The 26,789-nt window shown below is 31.9% G+C and overlaps 2 protein-coding genes across 5 annotated transcripts; one reads left to right on the top strand and one right to left on the bottom strand.

Moving 5' to 3' along the window:
- The first annotated feature begins 121 nt into the window (after nt 1-121).
- Nucleotides 122-24,631, top strand: LOC127068230 (organic cation transporter protein-like). 4 transcript variants are annotated; one of them, XM_051004123.1, is made up of 11 exons: nt 122-141; nt 20,284-20,519; nt 20,599-20,976; nt 21,134-21,404; nt 21,500-21,758; nt 22,040-22,208; nt 22,275-22,508; nt 22,624-22,838; nt 22,910-23,091; nt 23,174-23,310; nt 23,429-24,631. In XM_051004123.1, the coding sequence occupies exons 3-11, from the start codon at nt 20,834-20,836 to the stop codon at nt 23,556-23,558; spliced, it is 1,740 nt and encodes a 579-aa protein (XP_050860080.1). In that variant the 5' UTR covers nt 122-141; nt 20,284-20,519; nt 20,599-20,833; the 3' UTR covers nt 23,559-24,631. The 4 variants fall into 4 exon arrangements, with proteins under 4 accessions (XP_050860080.1, XP_050860069.1, XP_050860050.1 ...); XM_051004112.1 differs by lacking the exon at nt 122-141 and adding an exon at nt 195-717; XM_051004093.1 differs by lacking the exon at nt 122-141 and adding an exon at nt 6,738-7,197.
- On the bottom strand, nt 24,124-26,700 carry LOC127068238 (receptor-binding cancer antigen expressed on SiSo cells). Its single transcript, XM_051004138.1, has 4 exons — nt 26,225-26,700; nt 25,955-26,110; nt 25,759-25,872; nt 24,124-25,669 (listed from the first exon to the last, which is right to left on the bottom strand). Exons 1-4 carry the CDS (start codon nt 26,390-26,392, stop codon nt 25,478-25,480), a joined length of 630 nt encoding a protein of 209 aa, XP_050860095.1. The 5' UTR covers nt 26,393-26,700; the 3' UTR covers nt 24,124-25,477.
- Nucleotides 26,701-26,789: the final 89 nt, after the last annotated feature.

Here is a 26,789-nt window from a genome sequence, read left to right as displayed (position 1 = left end):
AGTTAAGTCCGTACAAACGTACGAATTGGAACGTGTCGGTGTGAGAGTATCGTCTAACACGACGATCGGGAAAATCTTATCCTTTTCAATAATGGCGTTCCCGATTATGTCGTCGATTATGAATGCCAGAAAAATCGTAAGGTATTTCACACATGGCGACATTTCTTTTCAACAATTCGAAACTCTTCGTTGTTAGAATATAAAACGAAACAATAAAAAACAACGGATTCGAGAAATTTTATCGTGACAATTTCGTTGTACAATGTTCATAATCGATATTAGCGACAATCGATCGATAAATAGAGTGAACATAGTCAAATGTTACAAGTACTTGATAGACTCGTTTTTGAGTAACGACTTTATAAAAGACCCTAAAAATAAAACGAAAGGTTAGGATTCGCTCAAGGGCGAGTTTTGAATAATTCGAAAGTGGATAAACAAATTGTTATTTTTTTTTTTTTTTTATAAATACGTACATACGCTTAGTTACGTTGTTTGGCAAACAAGGAAATTGTCATTCCTTTATCGATTTCAATGGTTATAGTGCAATATTTTCGATTAATCAACGAAATAAGAACAATTCGATGCTCGTGCAATACATTTTTTTCTTAAACTTATGACGTATTATTACCCGGCATTTGTTATTGATAATTATTTCTTCGATAAACCTACAACCTGTTAAATTCGGAGAAGACAAAAAACAAGAGAAGCTATCGGGTAAGTTCGATCTTCATTAACGTCTATTTTACGATGAAAATTATAAAAAATAAGACTAGACGCTATTCGATCGTCTTTTTCTGTGATTTATTTTGCGATGTTATTAAACAAATTATATCAAAGTCGTGTTTTTATTGATTTTTTTTTCCGTCGAATCACGTGACGGAGATATATATTCACGTCTCTGACCGTGCGATTCGTTACTGTTATCGTTTATGTTTTTATATTTTGCACGTGTAGTGTACACGTGGATGACATAGAAATTACGTTTCTAATTATTATTTTTCAATTTTTTTTTCACGAAGTCAACGGTGTCATGTTAATTACGAAGCTTACGACTAGTAGATATGTTTATATTCTATATATTATACGAATACTAGCTTATAACTAGTATTTGTAACTTTACAGAAAAGCTTAACTTATCATTAATTATTCACAATTGGTGGCACTTATTAAATGTAAGGATTAAATTTTATTTCTGGTTGTATACAAGTACGAGATCAAAGTATCATCGCGTTCAGATGAAAATTAATATAATAATCAAACTTTAGAAATAAAAATGATTTGTATACTTTTTTAATTGTATATTTATTATACAAGATTAGTAAACTATCTAATTATTAAAAGATGGTTATTATCTTGTAATTAGTGAAACATTTTTACATTACTATTCGATCTTTGGATTGAATTGTATTTGTATCTTATAAAAAAATCTATGAAATCTCATTAGTGATATGGAACTTTTCTTACGTGTTGCACGGTTCCTCTACCTTCTTTTATATATATATATATATATGTATATATATGTATATATATGTACATATATATACATATATATATATATAGCTTTCTTGTAAAAATCTTTAATGTACAAAGTAATTTGGTATGTTAGGTCAGGATAGATCTAAAAATCATATCGTCAACTCAAGACTAACATGTTACATTTCTAAGTATGAGATAATAAAAATAGATTTTTATTTAAAAGTGATATTTAATAAGCACGCAAACGAACGAGTCTGATTATAAGAAAAAAGGGGACGTGTCTATTTATATCGTGAATTGTTTTATTACATGCTTTAACTCTAAAAGAGAATGTCATGAAATGTGAATCTCAAGAGATAGATATGAAGTTCGATCGTATTTGAATGGAAATTTTAATGACCTTTATTAGATCACACGCACGTATATGCATTTACGTGAATTTATAGTTTCATTTATTGGTCAAAAGAAAGGAAGAAGAGAGAATAGGAATGCGAATGGAGAGTCGCATTATGTGAGTCAGTTTAAAAGAGATCTAAATCGCGATAGACCCTAGCGGCCTTTCGATGTTGTATCGTGTGTATGATCGAATATTCAAATCTCATGCGAGCTCTCAGAACGAATAATATTAATACAAGACGATTACTCGAGACGATTACTTCATAGATATCGCACGACAGTGCGATTATTTCGAGTATTTAAATTGTTTAATTTTTGAAATATATCTAATTTTACGATGAACTAGGACAATTTTGAGATATAGAAGAATATCGATAATAATGATCTTTTTATTTTTTTCTACGTGTAAAAATATCTTTTTACGTGAATGCAAAGATAAATTTATTAATCATTCTAAGAAACTACGTAACTGACCGATGGATAAATGCTCGTATGATATATTGGATATATCATAACAATAGCAAATGACGTATATCGGTCAACGGTTTTTCTCACATGTAGCGAAATGCTGTTCTGTATTGATAATATTGATAAGTCGATTGCCGATATGTTATCGACGTTTCATCAATATAAATGGAACGTTGATTGTATCGGTAAAAATAAATTGGAAAGATGTATATTTCTAAAATCTCGCGAGAATGTAACGTTACCCGAGATGATGATTTTCCAATGCAAGAGATATGTACTTATATCTACGACTATACGACATATGATCTATATATATATATATAGATTATAAATTAAAAGCCGTTTAAATATTTCCTTTCTTAAAAGAAATATATTAAAACAATATATTAAAAAAAGTTTTATGATCTTATCTGTCGAATATTTTTACATACTTGTAAGAATACGAAATAAAAACAATAATATCAATTAAATCGTTAATTTAATGATTTTTACTTTGTCTTATGGAGTATCTTCTGTATTTTTTTTTTTAATTAATTAAATATTTTAATCGATTATCTTTAAAAAATTATTGAACAAGTATAGGTCTAAAGTTAATAATTAACCAGATTTTAACGCGTGAAATATGCTATGTAGACAGAAACAGTAATACTAATCTTAGTGAAATCAAAATTTAGTTCAACTACAAGCGAAAATTATAAACGTCGTTAATAACACTTGAGATGTTACAAAATATACGAAGAAATACGATTACGAGATGTTGACTGTGCATACAAGAAAATAGTGGATACTTAGAACATTTATTATATTAAGTAAGTTATTATTTTTTTTTCTTATTATAAATTAATTTTAAAGTTTTTGTTTTTAATTAACAGCCTTAATAATGTAATAACTAAACTTATTGTAAGACTGTTTTATATATTCTTCATTTTTTCATGAATTCTTAAGATCGTTTACATTTAAAGGTACATATTTTGATCATATTACTTAAACATGCTAATGTCACATTAATCATTAATTTGAGATCTGCACTTGTTTAATAATTTTTTAAAGATAATTCAGTAAAATATCTAATTAATTAACAAAATACTGTGATTGTTCCAAGACAATCTAAAAATCATTAAATTTAATAAGAATTATTGTTTTATTTTTTAAAATATTTGACGCACAATATCATGAAAAGTTTCTTAATATATATATTTTTTTACTTTTCCTAATAAATGAGATATCCAGCTGATAATCAACCTGTATAAAAAAGTAGGCGTACTTGTTTTCCGCGAAAACTTTGTGTCCACAACTCACGAACGCGGAAGTGTCTATAGATAGATTGGAATTTTAATCTTCTCTTGGCGCCATGCAATTCTTTACATGATTATGTTCAGTTTGTTATTAGTCATTCGATTGATTAGCAGAAAGATGTTACGTACTAACTGTAGTTCGGTCGTTGATTATCGAGTTTGAACAAGATTTGTATGAGAAATTTATTTGTCTCTTCAGAAGTTACTATCCCCTTTCTAATCGTAATTAATCTCTTAGATATTTGAGATAATATCGTTGTGATTGTTATCGCGTTTAAATTAAATTTCGATATTAAATAATGAAAAAGGAAAGAATTTTAAGTTATATTGATAAAGATTGTATATATAAATTTTCATTGTCTATCTTATTATTTTTATCGTAATACAATAATTAATAGAAGAGAAAGAAAGGTATAGATTGGAATAGATTATCGCGCTTAAAAATATTCCTGTATTTTGAATTTATAAATAGCTTGCATAACAACATAGATAGCTGCTTTCTTAGAAATAACAAGTCTTATTACGAAGTGTACATGCTATATATGAAGTGTATACAATATTTGTACAATAATGTATATATATTTATATTACATTACTAGTTATCATTACAACAATAACAAGATTAATAAAGTTGGAATGTCATCGAGAATTAGTGAGATTAGATTTTTTTATATATCGTTAAATATACGTTACCGCGCAAGGAGTATTTCTTCCTACCTATTATATTCTTCTTCTAGAACTTCCTGGTGTTTAATCATATCTTTCGAGATTTATACGTTTTTACATACATATGCGTACATTACATACATATCTATATAGAATATACAGAGTGTCCAAACGAAAAAAGTGTCTACCAAGATTATTATGAAATCTGAATGAATTTTTTCTAAAAGTCTCGAAACAGGTTGATTTCGTTTTCGAAGGGTATATATATTCATCTACTTCGGGCTAATCCTCGAAGAATTGTGACAACTCCTTTGAAAATCTTAAACGACAACAGGAATGAAGTTGCATATTATTTGAAAGATCTTTTAATTATTCTTGAAACGATGCTATTTTTTTCTTCTTTCTTTTTTTTTTTTTTTTTTTTTTAATTAGTTTTCAATAGTCAATAGTTCCCGATAAAATGCGTTTCGCATATCAAGTTGAAAACAACTTTTATTTTATTAAATATCCAAATTGTATATCGTTAGTTTTCATACGGTAATAAAATCTTTGCTGAGTGATGCGTCAAACATTTTACAATACATCCAATATAATTCGAATGAAATCAATGTGACTTGTCTCGGCGTTTTTTGAAAGAAATTACTGGATCTCATAATAGTCATGGGTGGACACATTTGATTGAGACACTCTGTATATACGTATATCAAATTTACAATGTAATTCTAGAAATATTTGATAATTAGATTTCCGTGGCAGAGGCGTTGCTCTATAAAGATGTCATTCCATAGTCATGGTGCATTCACCTCAAATTAACGTCCGACTAAGTGACCTTTCGAAATTCTCGAGCCAGCTTTAGCGGCACAATGTACTGACAAATGTAAACGACAGACGACGTCGTAATTACTAACTGGCGACCACGGAAAGTTTTCTTTTTTTTTTCTTTTGTTTCTATTTTCTTTTTCCCTCTTTTCCTTTTTTCTTTTTTACGTTAGCAACTGTTACTTCGAGGTTAGTCTGTGGTTAATAGACTGAGTATGAGGACAAAGGTCAAGTACAGGCATCCTATAAATGAGATAGAAACATAAAACGTAACGACAATGTTTTTTTCTCACGATTATTATATAGCGCATTTAAGGTCGATTCACACATTTTAGTTCAGTCTAATTGTCAGTCCAGTCTTCGTTCCCATCACTCCCCAGTTACAGTTCAGTTTCCGTCATTTATATTCACACGTATCAGTTCAATATACTTGTATGCCACTTGGCATTTTGTTATATCTTTACAAAGCAACAATATACGATAGACTATAAGCTACTAGAATTTCGTCAATCATTTAAAAAAAGATATTGCTAACGAAGCACGATCTCGGACGATCTCTGACGATCTAGAAAAAATAGGACGATCGATGACTGAACTAACATTGAACTGAAATGTGTGAATCGACTTTATTAGCAGAAAGTATAATTAATATGTCGCATAAATAATTTTTTGTGATATTATTTTCGTTACTATTGAATGGTAAACAAAGTAAATAAAAACTTCTTTTATAAGACGAACTTTGTAGAGTAAGTTATTCGAGATATAAGAGTTTCGTGAATATTATATATTGTTTCTTGTTCGTCGAGTAGGAAATGGCCGATCTCCTATTTACTTTTCCTTCTCTTTCTCTCTCTCTCTCTCTATCTCAATGCTTAACCGGAAGTCGTCGATTTCTTATTCATTCTGTTTTAATATGCCCTTTTGAACGGAAGTTGCCGATTTCTTATTGATCATACCTCGACACATTCCTCCGTTAGAAAATAGTCGATAATTTCTTCTGGTTTCTATGTATCTATAGATCGTTGAGATGTTAGATTATATGGTTTATCAAAGTATATAGAAAATATCGTAACGGTGTGGTACGTTTGGCGGTTTCTTCTTTCAACTATGTAAGTTATCTAAGATCCACGAGCTACTTTCTAATCCCAGTTCCGCGACGATTGCAGTTGGTTGTAGGTTTCAAATAGAATCCATACACTTGACCGCGCATATCTATCATCACGCGTCAAAATAGAACGAATTCGTGTTTACGATTTTATTATCGTCCAATTGATTTTAAAAGGACCATAAAAATCGAAATATTTTTCCTTGTGTTTTTTTGGATATTCGTAAAATTGGAAAAGAAAAAAAAGAGAGAAAGAGAGAGATTGGATGGATGGAAGAAAATTGAACTTTTTCCACAATGTAAGGTAATTATTCAGGAATGTATTCAACGTTATCAACGTTAAAAAAAAAATTGTTCAAAAAAGAATCAGATTTATGCATTTTTCATAACGCATATACGGTTGGCAATGCTGAAGAAGACACATTGTTGTGCGCGTTATGTATGTCGCGTCGTAGAGTAAGGTAGAGCGTTCGATAATCACTCGAGCGTTTCTCTTTTTCGTGCAAACGTGCCATCTGTCGGTGACTCGGAGAATTGCTCGGTGCGTCCTCGGTTCCGACCTCGTCTTCCGTTTTGCTCGTAATTGCGTGTCTGCTTTTGACGTTTCATCGGTAGTAACTCTTTGTGAAAATCGACGTTTACCGCGTAACGCGCGTGTCCACGTCGATTTTCATGAGAGAGAAGCTTTCGTTTTCGAGTCGATATTTTTTTTCACGCGTACCTCGACTCGAATCGGTGTGTCCATTTACGGAAACATGCCTTTCCTTTTCGCGAGCTTTATCGATTAACAGTGTTGGGACCGGCCGGCTAATCGTGGTCAAGTTGTAAACTGATTCTCTTTGTCTACCATAACGATCGGAATTTTTCGTTGATACATCATACGGTTTATTTATCATTTTGATGCATGCACGATTTCACTGAGACCAGGATAAGAAAACGAAGCCACGCGAAGCGTTTTATACATCTGGGGTAATTATACATCCTAATTTATCGAACTTTTATATTTGACTTATTTGTTAGCTCGGTTCGCCGATATCACTACGCCAATTTATACGTGATGCGCAAGTGTTTATCTTCAATATGGCGACTATCGGAAAAAAGGCGCGAACTTCTGACATTGATCGTCGACCTATTTCTGCTTTTTATTTATATTTCTTACAATTTTTTCGATTAATATCTTCTTTCTTTTTATCGATATTGTAATTGAGTAACTGTGACATAAAATGGTTCGTACATAATTTCTTAATTAAGAAATGTAACAGTGTGGGTACATGTAAGCTATAAAATATCTAGCATAGATAAATAGATCCTATTTGGATATTTTGTGTCACGAGTTTGTAACCTTATTCAACGAAGTGTGAACACGTATTGAATAAACGTTTGGTGCTGCTATTACGACGGAATATTGCCGAACTTTGGCGATGACATAATGCGCATGCCTGACTGTATGAAAAAAGAGCGCGAAGATATATTGATAGATGGAATACCAATTTCTTTTTTTCGAACGTTTACTTATATTGTATAAGTAATTTTTTTTCGAATATGTATCTCTGTAATATATATAAGGGATATATATATATATATATATATATATATATATATGCCAGAGTATCTGATATGTAGGATGAATCAATAACTATTATCACCTTTAATGTTGCCGTTATTTTTGGTTTTATAGGGGAAAAAAAATGTTTAAAACAATAATACGATGGTGGGAAGAATTTTTTCTCATGGTCATTTCTTTTTTTAAGGAGATTTCAAAGTTATCGATATTTTGTTTTTAAATGAGACACTACGATTTTCTTTGAAATGATTCTTCGTGTCATTTTCAATAAAAAAAGTATTAAAATTGCGCTGAGATATTTTGAAAAACTCTGGTAATTCACGCAACTGTAATAACCTATATATGCTTTTTGATTGAAGTTAGAAAAATATATAAGTAGAAAAAAATGAATTGTTCGAGATGGATTATATATTTAAGATCATATTTCTGTTGCAAGTACACACGTATGCATGTTACTGCACTTGTACCATATTCGAGGTAGTGATAGTTATTGACTAAGCCTCCATATAATATATAATATATACTGTGGTTTTCGAGAACAAGTAGAAAATATTTAAAGAATAACTTCAGTATATCTAAAGAATAAAAAAGTTACAATAAACATATGTCTTATTTGATTTTGTTTGTGATTTATAACCGACTTGATTTTCAACAAACTCTATCTGCTTATTTTTATAAGAGATATTTGAAATGATCTCCTCGCATCTGACATGAACACAAGCTTGCAGATGTCTTACCAATGCCCGTCTTATTCTCTCCATATGTTCAAATGTGGCTTGGATTTGCTGGAAACTTTGTTCTCAATTCATCCAAGAAGAATATAAGTCGATCTAACGAAAGAATTATTGCGATAAAAAGTTTACTATAACTCGAGAACAAAATCAAATAGGACATACGTTTATGTGAATTTTTTCTTTATTTTTTTACTGTGCTAATTAAGATCACTCATACAATATTTCTTACTTGTTCTCGGACACTATATATAAATATAATATATTATATTTCAATATTTAGATATATCCAATTCTGTTTTTATATGATAGATATATTTTTGAAGAATACGTATAAAAAAAAATTCGCGTGAAAAAGAAAATATATTGTATTTATGGAAAATAGAAGATTGATTTCGGACTTAAACAATCAACAAAAATAATACAATAAACCCTACGAAAAAAAATGATGTTAAAATCTTATCATTTTTATGTGCTTTCACTTTTTATTTTATAAAGATTGTATACACATCGACTCACCTACACAAACAGGCACATAGATATACACACGTTTGCATTACATAAGGTAAATTATCATTTGGAAAGAAAAATAACACGCTACTGATTCATAAACACAAAAATTATGCGAAATAATATCATAATATGAATTAGAAAAAGATTTTATTCATTGTCATTGTTTGACAATAAACGCATACGTTTGCATAAAATCAATTCTAATTAAAATCAAAAACAACAAACATGGAAGTGAATAATGCGAACTAAGAGTCGCATTCAAACATAATACGAAATAATTTTTTTTTTTTTTGTAATTTTGGATCGATCGTGTTAAATCCAAATCTTCAAAAAAAATTTCGCGTGTAAAAACAGAATTGTATTATACTCCCTATTATTGTTCAATAGGAATCGATTCTATACATAAATCTTATTATATAGCTTATCATCAAATAATTTCAAAGCACGTATTTCTATATATTCTACTTTCGTTATATAAATGTTAAATTTTGGTGCATCGATTGTAAAGTTTTACATAACGTTCGGACTTCGGAACGTTTTTTCCGGTAAAAAAAAAAAAAAAAAAAGGAAAAGGAAAAGAATCTTCAAATTCGCCTTACATAAAATATTATATTTTTATTTGATCTTAGTAGTTCGTTTCATTGCGAGTGATAGTAAGAAAAGATTAAAAGATACAAAGGTCGTTTGAAACCTCTTCTATTTGCATTGCACTGTCTAGAGTATCGATTAACGTCGACAGTTACTAAATTTTATTAGAAAACAGATTTATCTTCGTTCCTTATTCGTTAATGGCGTGATACGAACGTTGCATAATCAATGTTAATGACAGAGAGTTTAGAATGGTTTCAATAGAGAAAATGTGATTTTTAAAGACGTCATTTCCAGACTTGTTTTACTCTTTACATATATACATACAATCGAAACAAAGCGTTAATAAGAGAGCAAACTTTTACGAGGCTGACAACGTAATGACATTTTTCGCGATCATTATCATAATTATTAAAATTAAGTCGATAAAATAGTATTATTTTGTATTCGTATTAACATGTATGTACTTACGTACTTATTTACTATATGCGTATATATATACATCTACGTATGAAATCGAGTTAAACTTGGTAAACTCGAAAATGTTCCTAATGATTTAAAGGCAAAGGAAGAATCTCAGGGGACACGATCATGCACGATTCTATTTTTGGCGTAATTTTAATTAAACGAAATCTTGGCAACTAGTTTCACGCCTATGGTTTCATCCGGGAAAGCGAAACTGAAACCGCGAGAACGAGAGACGACGAGTTTCGAATTTGATCTCACGTAAATAATGTAATTTAATAATACCGATATTACGTCCGTTTTAAATATTTTCTTGGTTTATCATTGATTTTAATCATTTTAAACGACGGAAAAAAAATTTCCTTCGAAATTTAATATATTTGTAATGTTTCAGTTCGGATTGAAAGATAGCATCGAAGTATCGTTCAAAAATGAATTCATTAATTATCGTTTTCGTGACGATTGCAATAAAGGACGTTTGTAGCGATAGATAAATATACGTATATCGCGAAATGACCTTCCTTAAATAAACATGATAATTGTAATGCTTGAATTCTGAGACACGATGCGATACTATAGACTAAATCCGGCGAAATTATTTACGTACGAATGGATTAATTATCAAGCAAATGTATTCTTTGGCACGAACGATTTACATAATCCTATTCAACGTATTCGAATGTAATTATATTCAAGGATGGACGAGATGACGTAAAATTATCGAAAAGTTTAATTAATCAATATGAGATTAATTTTTTGTATTTTTCATGATTCAATTTAATTGAATATTTGTTTTTATTTCGAACGACTCTTTCCTATCACGTTTTCGTATAAGGCGAAATGAATTCTGCTTGAACTTGAAATGCAGTTGCATTGTTGCAGCAGCTGATAGCTCACGATTAAGCGAATCAATCTTGTCTCGTTTCAATCGTTAAATTCGTTCTGTTCGAGCAAGAGATACGTAAAGAAATCCTTCATTCTATAGTTAGTTCAAAGAACTACGAAACATTCAATTGTGATTTTAACGATAATTATAAAATAAAATTCGAAAATCTTTAAATAATATACTTTTATCATTGGTACAAACTAATATGAGATCATTAAAATTGAGATTATTATCGATAATTAAGAATTCGATATCTTTAAGTAATATATTATTTTTATACTAATAGTTGAAAAAAGATTTTCTTTTTAAATAATTTTTAATCTAGATCGACACGCGGAATGTGAAAGAAAGACGTAAGAAATCAATTGATTGTTAGATCAAACACAAGGAAGCATCGTCTGATAGAAATGAATTGGCAGATCAATGAATCCGATTAACTTAAATGATTGCCGATAGAGATTTATTTGACAAGAACGTTAGTGAAATTAACGAAAGTCAAGAGATTGACAAGTTTTTGTACAGATTAAAAGATTATTTCGAGAGGAAGCAATATTGCATTAAATTGCATGCCTATCGCCGAATACCTTAATCAGCTTCGTAAATTTGCTATTCGCGTTTATTTATAGTACTTGATGTTATAGGCAATTACTATGTACGCGTATTCCCCGTTTATTGGTACTAACGAATAAACGTTAAACATAAAACCGACTACTCTATTCGTTGAGTTTTCTTTTTTTTTTATTTCCAATACTTTTATAACGAACGCATAAAGTCGTTCTTCGAGTGCCGTGTGCATTCAAAGAAGGTAAAGGAGGCGCCAGAAAGATGTCGTCGTATTACTCACGTGCGAATAAAACTGAAAGAAAATAAAAGTAGAAGAAGCAAATCAGAAAAAGAAAAAAAGAAAAGAAAAAGAAAAATATCTACGCGATGGCCAACGGGAAGCTCGTGGAATTTGCGTCGACGTTCTGATATCAAGAAAATGTGTTTCATTCGTCCTTTAAAAGGGTACTCATTATTGCAAAATTTTTCAAAGATAAAACCTAAGATAAAACGTGATTAAGTCGACGAAAGAAAAACGAAGGATCAAAATCTGGATCTTGTATCCTTCTCGTTATTATTATAAATTTAAGAATAAATATATCAACGACTCGAATAAAAATAAATAAATATTTTTATATATCATTAAAAATATATTATCAATAACTTCGTCTTTTTACCCTTTAAAAGTGAAAATAATATATATGATTTTAAAAAAGGCATGCGTCTATTGAACGTATTAAATCTTTTAAAGTTAATATACATATACGTATAAATGTATATACTTGTTGTTTTCAGTATACGATGTTGTTCAAAGAATAAGAACGTAAATTCGAGGCATAGTTAACACTCGAAAGATCGCTTACGTTCCGTTACAAAAACGCTAACTCTCTAACATAACTCGGTCAACTCGGTATAAGTTTCAAGCTAGCAGCGTGTTGCCAGCGGAACACAGAGAATCATGAGTAACTATGCTCTACTACTTCTCCGCACACTTAGACGATCTCCGGATCCCGACAAGGTTTCATTTAGCTCTCGCTTTCTACTCTCCAACCCCCGATCTACAACCCTCTCATGTCTAGCTTTCATCTACCATCCCCCACCCTTCTACTTCGCTCTACTCGGTCCATTAACGTTTTCTTCTTTCGATCGGTCTTTTTTCTCTCATAAACATTCCAATCTTTCTTGCTGCTTCTCTTTCTTCTCATCCTCCTCCTTCTCCTCCTCTTCTCTTTTCGAGATCACTACTATCTCTTTACGCAGGAGACCTTACCCAGTGTTACCCCTTTTTAGCTGTTCCCTTTTGTCGTCTTCGTCGTCGTTGTCGTCGTCTACGTCGTCTACGTCGTCGTCGTCGTCGTCGTTGTCGTCGTCGTCGTTGTCGTCGTCGTCGTCTACGTCGTCTATGTCGTCTACGTCGTCGTCGTCGTCGTCTCCGTTGGAGGCCAAGACCGGCCTCGCTCTCGAGAGTGAACTCGAATGCTATTTATAGTAAGGAGCGGCTTCGACTAGCTCCCACTGCGTGAAAAATCGTGACTGGTTTGCGGCGCGCGCGCGAGCGTTCGCTTGCTCGCTCATCTGAGAGAGAAAGAAAGAGACAGAAAGAGAGAGCGATAAAAGGCGGGAAGGGAACGAAGGAGGAGAGTGGGGTGTGATGGGAAGAATCAAAAGTGGAAAGATTCTCTCAGTCCCACGTTTTAGCCAAAATGTAGCCCTTATGGTAAGCCTTTTGATATTTAAAAAACTTAGGTATGCACGCTTTTTTTTTCCTTTTTTATTTTTTTTTGAAAATTGCTATATTGACACCTCCTATGAAGATTGAAAAAGATGGATAATGAAATTGGATGCAATGTGACTGAGAAATTTAAGAATTTTTATATATATAAATAAGAATATACTTTACGTAGAAACGATATCTGAAATAAAATTTTTATTCCAAAATTTCTTTGACTTCTAAGCCGACGTTTTAAGAAGCAAAAATAAAAAAGAAAAAAAGAAACAAATTTGTTCAAAAAGTTTTAAATTCTTGATAGAATCACAAGCGATTAAATTTGAAGATAGATGGCATACCAACAAAATGTTTCCACTTGTAATCCTTCCCTTGTTAAATGAGAGGAGTTACTAAGAGAACGTGGGAGAGAGAACCGAAGAGGCACGTTTGTCGTGGTATTATTGCCATCTTCTTCTTCTCCTTATTTTCCTCCTCCTCTTCCTCTTCTTCATCTTCTTTGCGAGAATCCCTTCTCATTCTTCTTATCTCGATGGTACCCGAAAGCCCTGAAAAAGGACGCTGTCCTTGCAAGGGCGCACGGTGAACTCGCTTGGGAAGAACGAGTTGCATCGAAGGCATCTACCTTTATAATTCTTTTTCTCTCTTTTTCTTTCTTTCTCATGCCTTGTCGCGCCCCTACTCGCATCCTACGTGCTCATGCTCGTGTGAGTGCGAGTATGAATGTGAGTGTACTTACACTCGATATGTGTTATTGGGATAAGATCGGACACAGAGTTAAGTGGAGCAAGGATGATTCTCCAGTTTATTCGCATCCAACCTTCTTTCAATAATTTTGATCTTGATATTTATTATTCGCACTATGATTTTCATAAAATTCACTCGTTAAAATCTTCGAAAATGTTCTTGAAAATTTCCACGTTTACGAAATTAAACTTTTTTGGAATACGATTCTTGATTTCGATAGAAATGTTATTTTATGAAATATAATATTTCTAAAGTTCGAGATTTGTTCGTTAGGATTTTGAAGAATTGATCCTAGATATATTTACGAAATCAGAACTTTTTTTTGAATAAAATTTTTCATGTCGATAGAAATGTTGCTTTACGAAATCTAATAATTGTTAAATATATGCATATATATATATTATATATATTATATTATATTATTGTATATAAAAAATATATATGTATATAGTGGCTTTGATTTCGTGTAAGATGATTCGTGAAGAGTGACTTACGATAAGTGGAATGGTGTTTTAATCGTCTCGTGCGTGTACACGTGCGTGGCATGCATCGCGTTTACATTCAATTCGACTTTCGAGATAGAGATAAGACCGTAACCCGAGAGGCACGTAAAGTTATTTCACTATTAAAAAAGTTAAATAAATGAACGACTTGATACATACAAGTAGATGATAATCGATCGTGTATAGTTAACTGAAATGAAAGTGAAATGCATTGAACTTAATTTTTATTACTTCCGTTGGTAATGTTATCAAGAACGATGTTGATAAGTTCAATGCACTATGAGATCATCTACGATAGTAGCATAGTACGATAGTATAAGAATGATTAAAGAATTACAGCTGATTTCGTTAAACATTGTTTTTTCTCTATTGTTCATTTAAAAGTTTTATATTTTTATCTACATAAATATATATATATATATACATACATATACACACACACATACATACATATATATATATAATTACGTTTTGTGAAAATGTTGTATGTATTTTCGATTAAACGTATGCACGCTTTATCACGTGTAATAATTAATGTCTATACCTTGACGCCGATTGCGAAATAAAGGCGTAAGGGAATAATTAATGATTATGCGGAATGTAAAATCCTCGACATTAGTATAAAAATAGGATCTCCTAGATACATAAAGTAATCGTATATGTTTTAAAAGTCTATACAATCTAATATATTCCTATCGTGAGAAACGTTTTCACACTTGAATTTCATAATTCTTCTCATCATCAGAGAGTATATGTCTATATATTTATTCTATATATATATATATATATATATATATATATATATATATATATATATATATATATGACACACACACACACACACACACACACACACACACACACACACACACACACACAGTTAATTCTTGATTTTCTCGAGAGAAAAATCCCTTCCTATCTTTTTTGCAAATTCTTTCAGTAGGATTCGAGTAAATACAGATGTCTAACACATACACATTCTTTCTATTCGCTTACCAGTGGAATTCTAGTAGAGTCACGACTAGAAGTGAAAGAACCAATCAGGACTAACTATAGGTGTACACATTCTATAAATAGAATATGTGTTTCGGCGAGTTTGCAACGTTGTCGTGGGAAGTCATTGCAAGAGAAAACTTTTTCCTTAGAAATTACTTAATTCTATTTATAAGTAATTCAAATAATTATTCCCAATTAATTATTCATTACAATGTTCAGATTACAATTTTCATCAACTATATTCTCACATATTGAATACGAATATCTCTATAAGTGCATGTATATATATGTATATATATGTACACACACATACGCGCGCGCGCGTAGGTATATAGATGTGTATACATGTAGGTATATTATATAACTGTTATATATAAAAGATTGATTTGATGACGATTTATTTGTAGGGGCCGATAAAACGCTTCTTCACACTTTAATACCTATATTAATGACGAAAGTAAATGTACGTTGTTAATCTCGTCATCGTTTCGTTGTTATTCGTGTACGAGGTGCAATTTGTTTATTACTGATGCAGCATGCGCAATCCATGAGCGCATATTACCAACGTTGCCACGCGATACAATTGCATTCTTAGAAGTGGTATGATTCTTTTGTGCCATATGACAGAAACGAGATCGCGCGAATATATTCGTCGTTGTTCGATTCACGAAGATTTAGAAAAGTATTGGATATCATGACAACTTTTTAGGAAATTTTGCTTATAATAAAGATCATTCATTTTCGATTATTTTAAATAGTTAATTATAACAATTTTATTTTATTTTATTTTTTCTTATATTTGTAACGACGTTCATTGAAAAATATTAAATAATTTTAATATTACTTCATAAAGGTAGATTTTTTTTCTATTACTATATAAAATACTAACTTTCTGTTAGCGCAAAACTTGTTAGTAGCGGATATCCGGCGTTTGCGGTATTATGTATGTACACTTTACATAGATACATACATACATATGTCGTGAACAGTCATGCGTGTCGATTATGTATTCGTTTTATAGTAGACTAATTTATCATTGAGATGAAATCTCGATCGTACGTATTCAATATGTTTACGATATATTACGAATAATAATACGAATGGATCATCTATAGGATTCTATCAATAAAGCTCTACCTATAATTTTATCTATGAGATTCTATCAAAATCTATGCTTTCTTTATCAATATCGATACTTATCGAAAAAATTTTGAGTTCTCTGAAAAAAAACGAGTATTGAAATTTTCTTATAAATTATGAATAAAATGAGCGGACAGACAATTATAAAAAAAGAAAAAAAAATAAGCCCGAGAGAGATTTTCTTAGGAAACTCCATATATACGTCTATACGGAACTTGACATGAGGAAATTTGAAACTAACTTTTCGACATCTGCTATCAACATGTTTGCCTTTAATGCATAGCATGCAGTTTAATGTGAGTTAAATATGTACCACATAGATTGATATATAAATAAAAGGAAATGAAAAGAAAATTGCGTGAATAGCAAATTGTTACTCAAATAATAATTTGAATAATATTCTCTTTATTTATTAATTAAATTAAGCGCGATCAATCAACATTAATTATTCCTACACGAAAATGAAAATACAATAATGGCAAAATAACGAATAAAATTATTATCCGAGTACAAATTTTAATTAGAAATTTGTTCTTACGTTAGCCATTTTCGTTGATGTTATTATAGATGAACAAATTAAAAACTTATCGAACCAAAAAATTTCAAGAAAAATCTGAGCGTCGTCAATATTCTTAGCGATAGGATGTCACGACACAATATCATTCCTTTCGATTGTTTACGCTCATCTCAACTTGCTGCATATCGTGCTATTCTACAAAAGTATCAAATTCATATCTCTTCTATTAATCACGCACATCGTACCAATTTTTTCATTGATTAGAAACAATTAGTACGGGCTTATGCGGTCACGTATGATTCCGATCTAAAAATGGCAGTGTTTATTGAGGAGGGCACAGACAATAATAAAAAAAGATATGCTCTTAAAATCCAAAGGAAGAGGATAAAAAAAGATAAGAAGAAGAAGAAAAAGATGATGATACTGAAGAGGAGGAGGAAAAGAAGGAGATGGAGGACGAGGACGAGGACGACGACGACGACGACGACGACGACGACGACGACGATGATGATGATGATGATGATGATGATGCTGAGAATGGACGATGGGATTTTCTTAGAACGTGAGACGTGCAGGTACGTGCAGGTACGTGCAGACGTCCTAAAGAATGAGCCGTTGCAGAAGTAGGAGAGGGAAGAAGAGGAAGAGGAGAAGAAGAAGTAAAAGAGGAGGAGGAGGAGGAGGAGGAGGAGGAGGAGGAGGAGGAGGAGGAGAATGAGAATCAACAGCAGTGTGTCTTTTGCAAAACTCGTGCGGTGGTATTTAGAGAGAGAGAGAGACCCATTTACGATGGTGACCGTGGTGGTTGCTTCGAAGAAGATGAAGAAGAAGAAGAAGAAGAAGAAGAAGAAGAAGAAGAAGAAGAAGAAGAAGAAGAAGAAGAAGAAGAAGAAGAGGTTGAGAAGAAGGAGGAGGTAGGAGGGTGATCGTCGTGGCGCTTGTACGAGCCGAGAAGAAGGGTCATCTTTGTGCATTGCGAGTAAAAGCAAAGTCTGCACCCGGCAGTCGTCGCCCGTAGCTCGTGCGCGCAGGCTCGTGTTCTCCTTCTATCTATCCCTTTTCTTGTCTTATCTTACCTGGTACCATCTTCTTTCACCTTATCCTTCATCTTCTCGAGTCTTATCGAATTTTCGTGTTATGAGAAAGCGCGAGTGTTATTATCCATAATTTTCATTTTTTAATCTCTTCGATCGTTCTTCGTTAACGTGATTTTTTTTGTTTCTTTCTTTCTCGAAAAAAAAACAATCAAAAAAGAAGAAAAAAGAAAAAAAATTCATTCCATCGGCATTGTGCCGGCGTTATAGTGAATGTTACTCACGTTCATTCGTTTCTACGATGTCACGAGGGACCACCCCGTGCGCAATGATTAAACTCTGAACGGTAATTGTCTTCCTTCATCCCTTTTTCCTCGATTGTTCGTTCGCTTTTTAATATCCTGAAATTATGAAATCGAATATTACTTTACTAAGAGGTTTAAAAATTGCTAAAAAGTATTTCCAGGATTTAAGGTTTATTGTTATTCCTAGGGTAGAATTTTCTAAAGAGATTTATTTAAAAATGATTTCTAGCAATTCTAATATCCGTTAGAAAGTTATTAGAAATAATAATGATAATAATAATTTGGTAATTATATTACGATTCGCAAAATAAGATAATTAGTAACAAATAATTTCTTTTTCGTGGATAAAAGGATTTAAATCAATTGTGTTGGTACTCAATCTTAATAGAGATTTGATAAGACCGATAAAAGATCGATTCGATCTCGATTTCATAGCCATCGATGTTCGTTCGTGTTGTCATCGAAGAAAAGAGTAGTCCGTTCAAGCGCACGTGTTGCCTTTCGATCGGAAGAAATCAATTGGCCATGATGTCGATTCACATAAAGGCCGACTAATTAATTCGTCCATGGTGGGTCCGTACACTAATACGTTTCATTTCAAACGATCCTAATTTAAGCTGATAAATACTGATGGCTGTCACACGTTCGTCTAGGTTCGTCGTAATGTATCTATTTAATTCAAGTTTACATGGTATAGTTTCAATTTATTATATCTATTCATTGACCAATCGGTTTTCAGATAGATAAAGAGAAAGAGAGAGAGAGAGAGAGAGAGAGAGAGAGAGAGAGAGAGAGAGAGAAAATGTATGTATAATCGTCGATTAGTATCACTTGCCCGTGAAACATATTTCAATCGTTCCGTTCTATAAACCCTCGAGAGAGCTCGAATAAACTGTAAACATGTTTTGCCTTTTAACATTTATCGTTCTTTTATAAATTGATTCTCGTACAACTTTGTTAATCATTAATTTATAAGATTGTGTAACTATACATGTAAACATAGCAGACAGGAGTGTCGCAATGATGTTTACTTTTTTAAAGGAATTGATTGCGATCTAGCTGTCTCGATCGTTAATCGATTGTGATTCAATTCGTCGTCTGCAAAATGAGGAAAAGTATTGGTAGGATTATGAGAGATAATTCCAGTATGTACTATATATGTATATTGTACAAACAAGTTAGATATTTTTAAATGTTGTTAATTATTATTGTGATTTACAATATAGATTATATTATATTAATAAAAGGGTAATTATGTATCTTTCGAAGAAACTTGATTATTGTGTTATACAAATTATTATTATTATTTCTAGTTTCACTCGAAGTTGGTAAAAGCGTAACCGCGGGCCGATTCTTTGTGATTATGATTGGTAATGAATCGATGATAATAATCTCGGTTTCGTAATGCTTACGTCTTGGTGCATAATTCTACGATATGCGTTGCGTTGAGATAGATCGAGACGGATCTAATGTATGGAATTAATTATCTTTGATAAGTCCAATACAATCGTGTTAACTGCTATTGGCACGATTGAAGGAATGTCTCCGGTTTGATTATCATCGCGATGTAATATATTTTATTTATCAGTAACCATCTTGAATAATTCAAATAAACGTCAGGTCCGCTTCTGTTGTTTTTTTAAACAATGTTACAAAATTAACATATACATTAGGATATTGGCTGAAATAAATAAATGAATAAACAAACAAACAAATAAATATATATATATATACTTCGAAATATTTCATTAAAATTCCAACTCGTTAAATTTATAATATAAATTCATTTGATTGCAGGCAAATAAAACGTCGAACGGACAAAATATTTCTTTTTGGATGCTGATTTGAAGATTGCGTTATACTCTCGATGAGCAGTATAAAATAAATCGAGTGTCATTGAAATCTTTGAAAACAAGAAGGATATTGTACTATGTTACGATAGAGAAAACGTGAAGATAAATAATAGTCGGAGTATATTCCTAATGGAAAGAATACAAGTCGACGTTAAAGTATAAAAATAATAATAAGAACTCGTAAGAAAAATAATAATAAGAATAGTATTTTCGAAATTAAATTGCAAGTGTATTTCAAGGCGATATTTTTTTTTTACAGTCATTGTGCTTCTTTAGACATAAATCATTCATGCGAATCAGCAAAAACCCGATAACATAATCGGAGTTCCGTCGTGTGCATAAGTTCGACGATCAAAAATCGTCTGATCGTTGTTAGTTTATCCGAAGTTGTATCTCTGAGAAACGAGAAAAAAGGAAAAGAGTGTATGACGTAACGCCATATAGAAGATCGATCAATTTATAAAAAGAAGACGACGAAAAAAGGCAGATAAAAAATGGCATACGACGACGTGATACTCCGAATGGGCGAATTCGGTCGTTATCAACGTCGAGTTTATCTGCTACTTTGTCTTCCGGCAATATCCTGCGCATTCCATAAATTGGCAGGGGTCTTTCTTGGGGCAAAAATGGATGTCAGGTCAGAATTTATCTTCTTTCAACGAGCTATTGATTTGTTTTCTTTTCTTTTCTTTCCTTTTCTTTTTCTTTCTTTGTTTTTCCTTTTAGTTTTATCCTATTCTCACTTTTGATTAAACAGAGACGAAAAGTATAAATTCGTGTTGCCTTTTTGTCAGATGTCTATTGCCGCACGAAAACATCGAGAATGCTACGTTCTACCTTCCTCAGGACGTGATGAATGCTAGTTATCCTTGGGATGACGAGCTAAAGGGCTGGTCGCAATGTTTACGACGGGATCCCATATTGGATGGTAATTCTCAAGGTCACGATAATTGGCCGGTTCAAACCCCGATAGGTTCACGCGAGCTGGCCGACACCGAAGGCATTAAACCGTGCGAAGAATACGTTTACGACAGGAGAAAATATAAAAGTACCACTACTTCTGAGGTATGCTTGCTGTCGATAAAACGTAAAGCTCGATTAACCTGTCTCATTTCTTTTTCTAGTGAATCGGTGAATGCGAACCGCTTTTCCTTTTTCAGTGGAACTTGGTCTGCGATAGAGCGTGGTTGAGAGCTACGGGGGACTCATTGTTCATGGTAGGAGTCATGCTTGGCTCGATGATATTTGGTGCTTTGTCCGATAAGTTTGGACGTAGACCAATTTTCTTCCTGTCTTTAGTCATCCAGCTAGCCGGCGGTATATTGGTCGCGATAGTGCCAGAGTTTATTTCCTACGTAATCTTCAGATTGATCGTTGGTTCGACTACCAGCGGAGTTTTCCTGGTGGCTTACGTTATAGGTAAAGAATATGTTTCATTAGAAAGTGCAAAGTGCACGATAAATTTATTTCATCAATAGGATAGGTCGGTGGCAGATGATAATGCTAAATATTTATACTTGATAGAAATGCATCAAAATGAATATTTAAGAACTCATATACAAAATGGTATTACGTTTATTCGAAAATTATATAAATTAGTAATTAAATTTATCTCAATTGGTAATTTAATTAAATTAATAACTTATCTGTCCCAACTTACCTTGTAATAAGTATAAATATTAATCTTTCACATTCCACAGCTCTTGAGATGGTCGGCCCTAAGAAACGTTTGGTAGCTGGCGTAGGTTGTCAATTATTCTTCACTACGGGTTACATTCTTACGGCAGGTTTCGCTTATTTGATAACCGATTGGAGAATGCTGCAGGTCGCCATCACCATTCCGAGTATCGCATTTCTTCTTTATTGGTGGTACGTTTCGTAATAATCCTTAATTAACTGGTCCATATATGTATATTATATACATTGTTTCTTCAGGTTCATTCCAGAATCTGCTCGTTGGTTATTGATGAAAGGTCGTGCCGAAGAAGCTAAAGATATACTTCAGCGTGCATCGAAGGAAAACGGGATGGAGATTCCACGCGAAGCACTGGATACTCTTCTTAGCAATAATAGCGATGATAGTATGCCTGACTCAAAGAAGGCTTCTCTCTTTGATCTTTTCCGATATCCGAATTTAAGACGAAAAAGCATATTACTGTTCTTTAACTGGTACTTCTCATTTTATATACCCGTTATATATTTCTATAATTTAATTTAAATCTTTTATCTAAAACTGGTAAAAGGTTTATATAAATATAAATGTATATCGTTCTTATCGGTTTAGGCTCGTAAATAGTGGTACGTATTATGGATTATCCTGGCATGCATCCAATCTTGGTGGAAACGATTACGTGAATTTTTTTATATCTGGCTTGGTAGAAGTACCCGCCTATACATTTCTTATTTTCACGTTGAATCGATGGGGCCGAAAAATTATTCTCTGTGGTTGCATGTTGATTTCCGGATTTGCATTACTCGCCACGTTGTTCGTCCCTGTCGGTAAGTAAACTGAATTGTTTTAGTCACGTCAACCTAAGAAAGTTAGGTCGCTTAGTTTTATCTCATTTTAGATAAACCATGGTTAGTAGTTTGCCTTGCTATGATTGGAAAACTTGCTATCACGTCATCATACGGTGCCATTTATGTTTTTACGGCTGAACAATTTCCAACGGTTATTCGCAACGTAGGTCTTGGTGCTAGTTCGACTTTCGCTCGTATCGGTGGTGTAATAGCACCATATGTGAATCATTTAGTAAGAAAATTATACGTTATCGTTATATGTATTTGACCCTATCGATAAAGTATGAATATAAATTTATTGTAAAATCTTCTAGTCCGAAATATGGGTACCCTTGCCTTTGGTCATTTTTGGATCCTGTGCTCTCTTTGGTGGCATAATGTCATTGCTACTTCCAGAAACTTTAAACAAGAAACTTCCAGAATCTATACAGGATGGGGAATTGTTTGGAAAGTATGTTAAACTGTTATAAAATGATTTCGGATATTTCAAATGGAGTCTGAAAGTATATTTTATCAAATATATTTTATCAAAAATAAACAAATTTTATCAAATATTGCAATCCAACTAGGAAAATTTCGAAGAGTAAGAAGAAGAAGAAGAAGCAGCAGCAACATGATCTGGAACAAGGAAATGAGATAGATGTGATAAAGCCATTGAAGCCACAAGAAAATGGAGTGCATGAAAAGCAAAACGGATGACGTTAGTCTCATTGAGGAATGTCGGTTGTGTTGAAAATATTTATCTGATTCCTCTCTGATTGTATTCTAGGCGTCCTTATTGCACGTGATCCACGTGTAGTGTGCACACATTAAAAGCGCACCAAATTGAAAACGGAGCTCTCAAGTAACTCGATTAATGATATTCGGCTCAGCGATCAAATTAAAAACCTTTCTTAATTGTAAGCAATAGTATGAGAAATAAGTTCAAGGCCTTCGTAAGGAAAAAAGAAGAGAGAAAACGAGTGTGTATGTGTGTGAGAGAGTGTTTATTTTTATAAAATCTCAAACACTTTTTTTAATCGAAGAAAGGTTTCTGGTTTGATCAATTCGCACCAAATTCACGGTGTTAGCCGCTATTTGATCACTACTTGATTGTGGCTTAGTGTTATTTACCTAAGCCTTGCTTAAATATTATCTATCAGTAACGAGAAAAAGAAGAACGTTCTCAATTCTATAATACTGAAAGTAAAGATGCAACATAAGATTTCTGCCAATATGCATATCATTTACTGTAATTTTGAATGTCCTTTATGTGTAAGTGCCCTTTTTGTAATATTGTGCAAAAGATAGATACGTAATCATACAAATATTATATCTATAAATATATAAGATATACGGACTTTTAATTTTTTTCTTGTCGAAGGTAATACCAATTCTTGATTATTATTGCGCTATTCGATAAATATACACACATTGTCATAATAGATTAAAGCTTGTCCGATTTGATTACTGAAAGATAAGATAGATATTTAATCTAGTTACGATTACACCATATTTTTATAAATTATGCTTTTAGATAAAATATACAATTTTACGGCGATATTTAACAGCAACAATGTGAATCGTTCTTTATCTCTAATTTATTAGTAATGAATTTTTTTATATGTCGATCTTAATATTAAACTATGGCGCTATTTTTATGTGACTGTATGAAATAATGCCTATGAATTTTATTCTATTGAAGTTTTATTATATTACCGGATGCGCATTTTTGTATATAAAAAATAAAATGTAGATTAAAAAATGAAATAAAAAATCTGTGATTTAAATAACTTTCTTGTTTTTTATAATTTAATTGTTCATAATAGAATAGTAACATAAAGAATAATGAAATTATATATCCTAAGACTTTCAAAGAAATTTATTCTTTTTATAAGAACAGCTTCTCTAAAACTTAATAGGTACAAAAAATCTAATACATTTTACATAATTAATATTTTTGTGAGTTATTCTCTTTAATGAGTGTAAAACACGTGCAATGCATTATAATGGTGCAGGTAATCAATGTGGAATGTTTGTAAATACTATGTACGTGTATTGTATTTTTAACATACAAAGAAATAATAGATAATAATAATAGAATTAATAATAAGAGAAATACGCAATATTATACTATTACGATCCATCTTACGTGAAATTATTATTGCGAAATAAATTATGAATGATAATTGCATTGCAATTTTAAAGTAATTAATTTACGATCGGATATATATATAATATATAATTTATAATTTATAATTTAAATAATCACAAGGCTAATAGTGTTACAAGAAATGATTAAGAATAAAAATATATGAGTAGATAATTTTAAATGCAATATTTGAGAGATATGTTCTTTTATGAACAATTTCATTTGATAATATTGAATATAATCTCGCCATTTTCAAATTATATCCGTCGTATAAATAGCTTATGTATATAAGCATGGAATTGTTATTAAAATTTTTGTATAATTAGATTTTAGTTTCACAATCGTTTCTCATGTATAACAGAAATGTTACAAGATATCCAATACAGATGGAATTGTTTCTTAACTGCATATCAAAGAACATAGACATTATCTCTTTAAAAAATATCATAAAACTTAATGCTGATTCGAACAAGAATGTTCTTTCACATCAAGAATTTATTTTTGCTCCTAATGGTTGTGGCCTAGCATTACGTTCTAGCCTTTTCTGTTGCTGTTCAAATAGGCGTTGTTCACGTTCTCTACGCTTGTATTCTCTCAATGCTTTTGTAGGATCACCAATTTCTTCGCTCGTTTCTTCTTCCCAACTGATAGCATTATCTTCCCATTCTTTAAGTTCGTTCTAAATATAAATATGTTTAATTAGTGTCAAACAATATAATGTTAGAGCTATATATATTTGCGTTTGTGTGTGTGTGTGTGTAAACTTACTGTTGGTATTGGATCAATAGCTACTGCAAATTTTGTAGGATTATGAGAAACATTCTCTATTTTTTTATCTTTGATAAGAAGTTTTGTTTGCCTTGTAATTTTTGGTGTCATATCCTGGAACAACGACTATGTTAAATTAACGTCTCCCTTTTTCTCTTCTTACTTTTCTACAATATTTTTTTTAAATTAAATTTACCTCAAAAAAGTTAGGTTGCTGTTCCTCCACAGGAGGTTCTGTAGACTTGGTCACTTGCTGCCTGTATTGTTCAATCTTAGATTGTACCGTATTAACAGGTTTATCCGGTACAACAACAACTGGATTTTCTTCCCAATGATCCCATTTTTCTAATTCCTTGATTAAGCATCCTCAATAATTACTATTATAGTAGTTGCGAAAGTATTTAAAGAGATCAACAAAATGTCATTTAAAAGTAGACTCCAAGAAGTCTCACCTAAGAAAACTCACCGTATTTAAATTGTTTGAAGCGTTTGGTACCACACCAACGGCTGAAAGAGGTATCGAATCACACGAAGATCTTCTACGACGTCGTAAACAACACATAGCACGTCTAAATACACCGAAGAGAAGTAAAACAAGGGCTTTTAGCCGGTTCACTAAGAATTCTACAGCCATTGTAAACCGTAACGAAACCTAACCTCTCTTCGTTTCAAATGATATCTTTACCCAACAAACACGAATTTAATTCGTTTCAATGCCATTTTTTTTAAATGATAATAATAAAAACGTTCACGTACGATTTTATCTATATTTCACGCAATATAAACCATTTCTTAGCAAGTTAATCTTACGTTATCAGTTTCCTAACCTACGAATAATAGTAGAGCGATATATCGAAATATATCGATGTCGTTTGCCGGTAAAAGCGTTTAGTTTTTTTTCTTTTCTTTTTTTCTTTTCAAACAAACCCGTGTAGAATAAAAAAGGAAGTAAAGTTTCTTGCGATTAATCGTTCGTTCATTGTAATCTTACGTTCATTGATCAAAAGAAACAGCTGTGAAGTTATAAATAC

The sequence above is a fragment of the Vespula vulgaris genome, chromosome 1 (genome assembly GCF_905475345.1).
Source record: "Vespula vulgaris chromosome 1, iyVesVulg1.1, whole genome shotgun sequence".
Taxonomy (NCBI): Eukaryota; Metazoa; Arthropoda; class Insecta; order Hymenoptera; family Vespidae; genus Vespula; species Vespula vulgaris.
This window is presented reverse-complemented; position numbering and strand designations above follow the sequence as displayed.

Coding starts and splice junctions, on each gene's coding strand:
- LOC127068238 (XM_051004138.1), bottom strand. CDS start 26,392: ATGGCTGTAGAATTCTTAGTGAACCGGCTAAAAGCCCTTGTTTTACTT. Junction 26,111..26,224: donor CTTCAAACAATTTAAATACG/GTGAGTTTTCTT, acceptor TGCTTAATCAAG/GAATTAGAAAAATGGGATCA. Junction 25,670..25,758: donor CTATTGATCCAATACCAACA/GTAAGTTTACAC, acceptor ATTTATATTTAG/AACGAACTTAAAGAATGGGA.
- LOC127068230 (XM_051004123.1), top strand. CDS start 20,834: ATGGCATACGACGACGTGATACTCCGAATGGGCGAATTCGGTCGTTAT. Junction 20,977..21,133: donor GGGGCAAAAATGGATGTCAG/GTCAGAATTTAT, acceptor CCTTTTTGTCAG/ATGTCTATTGCCGCACGAAA. Junction 23,092..23,173: donor CACCATATGTGAATCATTTA/GTAAGAAAATTA, acceptor AAAATCTTCTAG/TCCGAAATATGGGTACCCTT.